Here is a 10,460-nt window from a genome sequence, read left to right as displayed (position 1 = left end):
ACTGAGGTGACTAAAATACCTGAGTCTTTTGACTTCTTGATGACTCCAATTTTCTTCCTAATTTATCAGCAAGTTTGTCCCCCCTTATCAGATCCTAATCACCTCATGCTACTGTAACTGGCAATACATGCTTTTACTGAAAGGTCAGTGGAGCTGTAAAGGACTTTCTCAGCATACTTAAGGAAAGAAAACACACACAAAGGTTTGCCCTTGGGTGAGTGCAGTGATATGGGAAACTGAAGTGTAAACAGGTAGGGCACCATGGGCCAATGCCCCGGGTGTAAAAGTAGGGATGCTAGACTTCAACTCACTTCTGCTGCAGTACCCAAAGTGTCCCACATAGGAGCTGGTTGGTCGAGAAACCAGTCACCATGAAGTGGCTCATCCTGGCCCTGGTTTGCCTCCAGCTCTCAGAGGGGCTGGTGAGGTGAATATCTCAGCTCAGAGGCTACGGTGGTGATTGTGGTCAGAGTAATTCACTAGCCAGCCAGATAGCTGGAGCAGTGCACGTGTATGCAGCAAGGCAGCACCTGGCTTTATCACTAGCAGAGTAGGTCATGCTGGAAGTCACCCTTGAAGAGCCATGGTAACTAATACTATGTTAAACTCTCAGTGAAGACAAGGCCATTGCACCAGCTAGTCATGTTTAACCCAAAGGCAAACTCTACAATTAACTATCAGCTGCTGACATAATGCTAAACACAACAGTCCCTGTCTATAGTGAGTGGTAGTTCATGGCTAACCTTTAATTGCCACAACTTCTCAAGCCCTGTGAGTGGCAACATAATTAGCTGCGGGGGGACCCAAACGTAGGGAACAGCATCATGGCAGGTCCCTAAACAGACAAGTGCTTGAAGGATGAGCAATTTCCCTGCTGAGTCCCTGGCCTCTTCTCTTCATTCTGTGCAGACTGACCCTCAAGAAAGGCAAGACTATCCGAGAGGTAATGAAGGAGAAGGGAGTGCTGGTGGAATATCTGAAGCACCACAAAACTGATCCAGCCAGCAAGTACCGTTTCAATGAGTACAATGTTGCTTTTGAACCAATGATGTATATGAATGTGAGTAATGGTTTCTTTCTTTCTTTCTTTCTTTCTTTCTTTCTTTCTTTCTTTCTTTCTTTCTTTCTACACAAATCATCTCTGTTCATCTCTCTTCCATAGGCCCTGTCACCACAGGATACATTATCTTTAAGGGATATGGCTCGTACCATGTGCCACAGAAGATGCCCCCAACTTGCAAGATCTTTGACAGGCATCTTGTCACATTTCATGCTCATTTGGCCAACGGGTGCATCTGAAACTCAAATTTCCCATTCCCTTTGTGAGCGCCCAGCCCTCAGTGACCATCCTGAAGAAACAGGAAATTTATCTGATTTGGGGATTACTGTCTGTTCTCCAGAGTGTACAAGGGTCCAGCATTATTTCTGGTGTAACTCTCTGGCTGCACGGGGAGTTACACCACAACTCAGTCCAGCTCACCGTCCTCTTTGGGAGAACCTTTGTTGAAATTCATATTGCAATGTGCCCTCTCTAGGCATCCTACTATGGGGAGATCAGTATTGGAACCCCCTTCCCAGAACTTCCTGGTCCTCTTCGACACCAGCTCATCCAACCTGTGAGTGCCATCTGTGTACTGCCAGAGCCAGGCCTGCAGTGAGTAATCCATCCCGGCCGTCTGTTAAAGAATTTTGCTTCTAGGTGATTAGAGCCTTCAGTTAATGCACAGACATGTCCTCAGGACAGGTCGATTCCTGAGAAACTGAATTCATACTGAATTCTCATCAGTCAAGAGCCACAACCAACTGGATTCTGAAGGCCGATCTCTTTATAAGAGCCCCTATAATGAATCATGAATTCCTGGCCCTTTCACCAGATGGCTGTAACACACTTTCCAGGCATCAGGAAGTGTTACTACCTCCAATATATAGATGGGTAACCAGAGGGATGGAGCAGAAATAGAACCCTGGAGTCAGGGCTCCCAGCTCCCCCACTTCAGCTAGGGATGCCATGTGTCCGGTTTTCGAACGGAACACCCCATTGAGAAAGGACCCTGGTGGCTCTGCTCAGCACTGCTGACCGGGCCATTAAAAGTCTGGTTGGCGGTGCTGCGGGTCTAAGGCAGGCTAGTCCCTACCTGTCCTGGCACCCACTGTGCCCCACCCCGAGCACTGGCTCCACACAGGAACTGCAGCCAATGGGAAGCTGGCAGGTGTGTGGTGGAGCGACAGTGCCTGTGGGCAAGAGCAGCACATGGAGTTTCTAGCCCCCTCATCTAGGAGCCAGACTTGTTGGCTACTTCTGGGGCACAGCGTGGAGCCAGGACAAGCAGGGAACCTGCTTTAGCCCCACTGTATCATTGACCGGGAGTGCCTGAGGTGAGCCCATGTCCCAACCCCAAGCCCTAACCCCCTGCTCCAGCCCTGAGCCAAGCCTGCACCTCCAAACTCAGAGCCCCTTCCTGTACCCCAAATCCCTCATCCCTGACCCCATCCCAGAGACCACACCCGCAGCCCATAGCCCTCGCTCCTGACCCCAATCCCCTGCCTCAACTTGCAGCCCCCTCCTGCATGCCGAATCCCTCGGCCCCACCTCCAGCCTGAAACCCCCTCCTTCAGCTCAAACCTTTCATTCCCAGTCTCATCTCAGAGCAGTCACCCCCTCCTGCACCTCAACTCCCTGCCCCAGCCTGGAGCCCCCTCCAGCACCCTGAACCCATTTCTGATCCCACCCTGGTGCCTGCACCCCCAGTTAGAGCCCTCACCCCCTCCCACACACCAACCCCCTGCCCCAGCCCAGTGAAAGTGAGTGAGGGTGGCGGAGAGTGAGCTATCGAGGGAAGGGGAAAGTAGTGAGTGGCAGCATGGCCTTGGGGAAGGGAGTGGGGCCTCTGAGCAGGGGTAGGCTAGGGTTTTTGGTTTTGTGCAGGTAGAAAGTTGGCAACCCTAACTTTAACCCTTCAGAGCTGGGAATCAAACCCAGGACTCTGATCTCCTACTTCCATCCTCTAACTCTGAGACCACACAATGTATGAATGCAAATTTATTTGGAAAGCAAGATGAGGGGACAACTAGTGGTAAAATTGTATTGTGTTTCTAGGCAACCATGCAAGATTCAACCCCAGCCAGTCCTCCACCTTCTCATCCAATGGGCAGACCTTCTCCTTGCAGTATAGCAGTGGCAGTTTCACCGGGTTTTTTGGCTATGACATCATGACAGTAAGTGTTATTTCTGTGACACAACAATCCGTCGAGTGAGTCAGTCTAGTGAGGACTAACAATCATTAGGAACTTTCTGGCTGAAACCTACCGACACAGAGCCCTGGGGAGGCACTCCGCCACGAATCCCTAGGCCTTCCCTCCCTCTCACAATGGAGTTGTTCTGGTGTGAGTGAGAGGAAAACCAGGCCCCAGGGCATATTGTGGCTACTAATCTGAGGCCTTTCACAATCCCTTAGTACTGGTGTGAGTCACCGCTGAGGAAGCTTCCCCTCGTCCTTCTGGCTGTGGTAGCCACTCTGCTCCCCGTGCCCCCCTCCCATCACTAGTGGAAATGGTGACAAGGAGACCTTAGAATGGCATCAGTGAGGCCACTTGGCCATAGGACAACCATGAAGCATTCTACCTCTCCATACCTCACAGGTTGTATCAGTGAGATAAGGTGGGTGAGGTGATATCTGGTATTAGATCAACTTCTGTTGGTGAGAGAGACAAGCTTTCAGCCTACCCAAAACTCTTGTGTAGCTCAAAATCGTGTCTCTCTCACCAACAGAAGTTGGTTCAGTAAAAGCTATTCCCTCATCTCTCTCATATTCTGGGATTGACATGGCTACACCACCACTGCAAACAGACTTAGTGACACTTTCCCACCCTCTCTTCAGCTCCAGAACATCGCTGTCGCCAACCAGGAGTTCGGTCTGAGTGAAAAGGAGCCTGGCACCAACTTCATTTATGCTCAGTTTGACGACATTCTGGGTATGGCTTACTCTAGCCTGGTGGTAGGAGGTGCTACCACTGCTTTGCAAGGGATGCTGCAGGAAAACCTGCTTTCTCAGCCAATCTTCAGTTTCTATCTGAGCAGGTAACAGAGCAATCGAACCATCCATCTATCCTATTATTTATTTTAGTGACAAGAAATAAAGGCAGTCCAGGCCCCAAAGCGCTCACACTAGCTCCATCTCTCTGTGTTTTCTCATGTCTCTCTCCCTGCTTTGTCTTTTCTTTTCTTTTGTCTTTCTTTTTCTTTATCTTTCTTTTTCCCTCTTTCTCTCTGCCTCAACTAACCATTCTTTCACTCTCTGTGTCTCCTGTCTCTTCTCATTGGTAACTTAGTCAGTTGTAGAAATGCTAACCAAGGACGTCATTACTTTTGATGTAACCAGTGTCGATTGTGATGGCCCATGTGGCGCTCCCTTCCTTGTACTCTACTGGCCTTGGCTGTATCGTGTTGTGAATGTAGGTAATGTCAATAGCCAGAGGGACATGCTTTCTTTTTTTGCGTGTTTTCATTTAAGTTACCTTGAATTGAAATCCCACCCCCGTGTTAACTGTCGATCTGTCTCAGATCCATGTGCTTTGCTGGGAAACCAAAGACAAACAAGAAGGGGCTTTTCTGTATGTTGACAAATCCCCATCACCAGGCAGGGAATGATGTTCTTGTCCTTTTAAGTCTGGAGAACTACTGAAAGCCTCTAATCCTGCCAGATATACAGTGTCTTTGCTAGATCATTTAGAGATTACTGTGTGTAGCTGATCCTTTCCCTTTGTGCTCACAGCCAGTCAACCTCTCAGTATGGTGGGGAGGTCATTTTTGAAGGAGTAGACAGCAGCCTTTATTCCAGGCAGATCTACTGGGCTCCCGTCACTCAAGAGCTATACTGGCAGATCGGCATTGATGAGTGAGTTGAGTTTCCGATCCCTAATTTCAAAATCATTCATCGTCTGTAGTGGGCTTCTGCAACTGAACATATGGGGCCATATTGCTCGGTCTGACCCTTGCACGCAGCTCAGGAGGGGACTTTATCATCCTCAGTATAAATGCATTGATGCCCCCATGAGCAAGGAAAACTCATGGCTCTAGGGGTTCAAAATAAGTAGCTGAATTCTTGTTTTGACTCATATTTTTCCCACTGAGCTCAGTGGGATTTCAGGGGTGCGACACAAGGCATAAGTTGGCCCAAGAGCTAGCACTGGAGCCTGGCTTCCTAGCAGGTAGGCAATGCTGAGTAAGGATCCTTAAGCCATTAGTGTATATGGGGAGCCTCTCACACTTGGCTCAACATTTGCACCGTGAGCCCAGCTGCATTTTTCTCCTCCTTAGGTTCACCATCGGTGGACAGGCAACAGGCTGGTGCAGCCAGGGCTGCCAGGCCATCGTGGACAAAGGGACCTCCCTCCTCACCATCCCACAGCAGCTCATGAACAGTTTCCTGCAGGATGTAGGTGCTCAAGAGAATAAGTACGGCGAGGTAGGTGGAGCAGCTGCACTGGAGTCGCTGATGGTATCCCTATGCCAGTAGTTCTCAACCCGTGGTCCTCTGGCTACTTGAGGCCCAATCAGCACACAGCTGTGGCCCATGTGATGTCCTCAGGGTCATAGAGGTAGTATATATATTGTGTGGATGAGGCCCACATAACACACAGAGAGCTGCATATGCGGCCCACAATGGTAAAGAGGTTGAGAACCACTGCTCTATGCTCATGGAATGCCAGGAATTGAGAAGCACAGCACGTTGGGCCTGGTGAGGCTGAGTACGCCCCCCTAGTGCTTATGAGAGCCTGGGTGGAGGAAGGAATGAAGCTGATAATCAGCTTTTCTATCTGCCAAAAGTGCTCAGTGACTGTGAAGGCTGGGGAACCTCCTCATGGTCAGTGCTACAGTGTCCCTCCCAGAGTCCCAGCTTTCTGCTGGTACAGGCTGTTCAGGTGACCTTGCCTTTCTTTTCACAGTATGTGGTTGACTGCAGCAGTGTCCAGAGCTTGCCCACCATTTCCTTTACCATCAATGGAGTTTCATTTCCTCTGCCTCCCTCAGCCTACATCCTCAACGTATGTATTATGGGTTTGGAAGGGACAAGCTCCTCTGATATCTCTTTAGAATCTAATTGACAGAGAGGAGAGCCGTGATTCTTAGTCAGTAATGGGACAGTGTGGAAATATTTCTGATGATATGATATCATACAGTGCAGTGCACTACAATGCCACATAGCAGAATGCAAAGCAATGCAACGCGGTATCATGCAGTACAGTATAATGCACTGCAATATAGACTAATGCAATGCAACAGAGTATATTACAGTGCACTGCGAAGCAGTATGGAACAATGCAATGCACTACGGTACAATGCAATGCAATAGAATAAAATTGAATGCATGTTAATATAACTTAGTTTAGCATAGCCTTCTTCACACAATAACTGTGTTCCAAATAATTTTACACAACTAAATAATCACTAGGAGAGGGAGGAAAAAATTAGCTGACACAGGCAAAAGAGAAAAGGGATGTTTCCAGCTGAGACTGGGCATGAGATGGAGAATCAATGAAAAGCAAGCACAAGCAGTTAGTTCCAGATTACCGGACTCGGAGCTGCAAAGAATCACGACAGGTGGAACAGAAGAGTAGGAATAACAGATTTCTTTGCACCTGATCCTCAGCTGGTGTAAACTGGTGTAGCTGCATAGACAACAATGGAGAATCTGACTCTTTGTTTATATAAAGTAGACATTTGTGAGGAGTTCAGATAAAGCTATGGTGAGTGCGGTATAAATACCTAGATAGAGAGAAACTTCCAGTATTGCCAGCCACAAGCATATAAAAATCATGTGTGAGACTGCAAATATCATGAAATTCACTTACAAATCCTGAGAACTTTAAAACAATACATTTTGGGTGCTTTTTATTTGCCTATTGAATTCTGAGCCTTTAAGGCCCATTTGCTTCATGTTTTCAACTTTTCTTTGCAACCATGAGAACTCGAAATGTACTTTAAAAAAAAAAAAAGCTTAGACTTTCATGCTTTCTCCAGATTCCAGCAGCTGGGCCTTTTAAAAACCACACCCTTATTGCGGGAGTTAGTTAGCTACAGTGCTGGAAGGTTGGATGGGGTGGCCAGAGAGGAGGCTGATGCTACGCAAACAGTGGGTATAGAGAAGGCAGAAGTTTGAGATCCTCTCTCCCTGTGTGTTTGGAGTATGTGTAGCCCATTGTGGGCACTATGGCAATATAATAAATAAATCACATATCAGGCTGGCAGCAACAAACCTGTGGCGCATTTTACAGATGAGGTGGGCAGCTCTGAGCTGGCTCCTGCAACGAAGAGGGTGTCAGCAGAGCTGTATGGGCCTGGGGATGCTGCAGTCACCTGTTCTTCTTCTCCTTGCTCATTGTGTAATGACCAGCCTGTCTCTTGCATTCTCGCAATCCCCGCAGAGGGCGCTGAAATAGAGGAGTGTTTACACGAGTTAGATGTAATTTGTTCAGTTTTCCACCCAGGGCTACCTTGTGCTCATGATGTCCCAACCCTTCTGAGTCTCACTCATCATGTCTTACCTCCTTGGTTCATAGAACAATGGTTACTACTCCATTGGGGTTGAGCCCATGTACCTGCCTTCCGAGAACGGGCAGCCCCTCTTGATCCTGGGAGACGTCTTCCTCAGGCAGTACTACTCCGTCTGTGACATGGGCAACAACAGAATTGGTTTTGCTGCCGTTGTCTAGACCTCCAGATCATCACTTGAGCTGGGCTGGGCAGCTTGTCTGTTTTTTCCCATACCCTTCAGTTCCTGTGGATGGATCCTTCTGAACTAACCTTCCTCTCGGCTCTCTTTTTCCTTCCTTCAAACAGTAATAATAACCTTTGCTGCAATAAATCATTAAAGCAATGTATGCCTCGAAGTCTGTCATGCACGCCTCAAAGTCTGTCTCAAAGTCTGTTCCTGCCCAAGGGGGTGCGAGAGAGCAACATGTATTGCTACAATGCTCAGGTTCTACCTGTAATGGTCCGCAAGGTCAGATAACAGCAGCCAAGCTGACACCCAGCACCTGCCACAAAGAGTTTGGGGGAGGTTATTGGGGTCTCTATAGCCTCAGTCTCTCCATGCTGCAAGTTCCCCTTCCTTTCCCTTTCATGCGCTGCCTCAACATACATACTATCTTTTCCCCATGGATCTTTGCCACTCTGTTGTCTGGAAGAAGGAGACGCTGCTGCCAGCTTCTCATCAAAAGGCCAGTGAAGAGTACAGCAACCTTTGCTCTGCTATCACAGATAAATGATCACTTCGCTGAGGCAGCAGTATGACCCACAGAATTGCTTTAAGACCCCCTCAAACAGCAAAGCATTTAAGCACATGCTAAAGTCCCATTGAGGTCCATGTTCAAGCATGTGCTTAAATGCACAGCAGAATTGGGACCTTAATGCAGAATTGCCCTGCAAACAGCTTGCACAGCATTCTCGAACCCCTGAGCAGTCGCTGATTGTTCACTAGCCTATGGGAATGTCTGTGGCTTTGCCACAAATACACAGGAATGATCACATAGAATCATAGAATATCAGGGTTGGAAGGGACCTGAGGAGGTCATCTAGTCCAACCCCCTGCTCAATGCTATTCACAAGCTCTTCCTGAACAATTCATTGTGTGCCCAAATATTTGAGTGCGTGCATGAATTTTTCATTAATCATTCATGTGTATTTGCAAATAATTGGGGAGCAGAGCGGGGCAGAGCTTCATGACTTGACTCTGGATTTGAACTTCCCCAAAGTTTGGAGGTATTGGAATCTATCCCAACATGCAACCCCACATCTAGATGTTGCAATGTCCAGATTTTTGTCCTATAGGACAATTGGAGAAGATGGTAACTGTAGGCAATGTCTTATGTAAGGTGATATCAATGCTGCTATATTGCCATCTAGCGGCCTAACTGATACTCTAGTGGTAAGGGCGACAAGCTGGGTGAGGCCGTATCTTTTATTAGACCAAATTCTGTTGATAAGAGAGTAAAAAAAAATCTCCTGCTCCCCGCCTTGTCACTGTAATATCCTGGGACCAACAGGGTTACAACAATACTGCATATAACCGAATGGGTGACCAGAAATAACCTGTACAGCAAAGACTGCAATACCAACTTGGTGAAGCAGCAGGACAGCTGCAGACAGTTGCAGTGAGATCTGACCCTCTAGTCATAGCGATATTTAGGGGAAAGAGAAGACAAAAATGCCTTTAATTTCACCAGCATGCACTGGGGTATGACACAAACTGGATCAGGTGAACAGTTTATGAAACCCCGTTTCCCGCTTCCTGCTAAATCCAACACCTGATGCGTCACATGATGGGGAACTCTCCCACACTGCTCTTGGGCAGGGTTACAAGTGGGAGGGGGAACTTCCTTCCAGCTCCCTGGAGTGATCAGTTTACATGGGATCTTATCTGCATAATGACAGACATTAATATTGGTCATAAAAGTATCCCATCCTTTACAAAAAATCTAACCGCTGGTATTTGACTCTATTACCTCCTGTGGCATGGAGTTCCACAGGCCAACCACACACTATAGCCCAGTTTGTATAGTCAAAGAATCAAAAGGCTGGGAAGGAACTATCAGCTCATGTAGCCTGACCACCTATATAGCACAGGCCACCATAGGGTGACCAGATGCCCCAATATCAGGTACTTTGTCTTATATAGGACCATATTACCCCCTCCCCAATTTGTCACACTTGCTAGTTGGCCACCCTAGGCTAGTGGTTCTCAAATTTCATTGCATCGTGACCGCCCCACCCTTCTGACAACAAGATTACAACACGATCCCAGGAGCGGGGACCAAAGACTGAGTTCGCCTGAGCCTCACCACCCCGGGCATGCAGGGAGGGGCGGGTGGCACATAACCTTAGCCCTGGGCAGTGGAGCTTGTGCTCGAGACTTGCTTGGGCCCAGGGCCAACACCAGCCTTGGTGATCCCACAAAAATGGGGTCCCAACCCACAGTTTGAGAACTCCTGCCGAAGGCCACCAACACCACTCACCCACTAGACCCACCCACTGAAATTAAACCACGGGAGACTAGACTACTATGTGCTGCAGGCCAGGGAACAGGAGGGACTCAGGTGCACCAGTGCCCTAGGCTCTGCAGTGGCAGGGAAATGATTCAAAAGAGCCCAGTACTCATTTAGACACCTAATAAAAATACTCCGGCCAGGGCTACACTACAGACCTATATCGATATAATTACACTGCCCAGGGGTGTGAAAAATCCACACCCCCGAGTGATGTAGTTTAACCGACCTAATCCCTGGTATAGCCAGCGCTATGCTGGTGGGAAAGCGTCTCCCACTGACACAACAACTGCCTCTCACAGAGGTAGATTAACTATGCTGACGGGAGTGTTTCTGGAGCAGCTTCACTTAAGCACTACAGCGGTGCAGCTGCATCGGTGCAGCTTTTGAAGTGTAGACCAGTCCTCAGACTTGCA

General features: G+C 48.2%; 1 protein-coding gene across 1 annotated transcript; it reads left to right on the top strand.

Annotated features, from left to right (window-relative positions):
* Nucleotides 1-371: 371 nt before the first annotated feature.
* Nucleotides 372-7,713, top strand: LOC115651611 (gastricsin-like). The gene is given in 10 exon segments (XM_030562701.1): nucleotides 372-427; nucleotides 910-1,060; nucleotides 1,536-1,568; nucleotides 1,570-1,654; nucleotides 3,098-3,216; nucleotides 3,879-4,078; nucleotides 4,773-4,895; nucleotides 5,318-5,465; nucleotides 5,947-6,045; nucleotides 7,561-7,713. Coding segments are annotated over 10 exon segments (1,167 nt in total).
* Nucleotides 7,714-10,460: the final 2,747 nt, after the last annotated feature.

Source organism: Gopherus evgoodei, chromosome 4 (genome assembly GCF_007399415.2).
Source record: "Gopherus evgoodei ecotype Sinaloan lineage chromosome 4, rGopEvg1_v1.p, whole genome shotgun sequence".
Taxonomy (NCBI): domain Eukaryota; kingdom Metazoa; phylum Chordata; order Testudines; family Testudinidae; genus Gopherus; species Gopherus evgoodei.
Note: the sequence above shows the minus strand (reverse complement) of the source record. Positions and strands in the feature narration are given on the sequence as shown.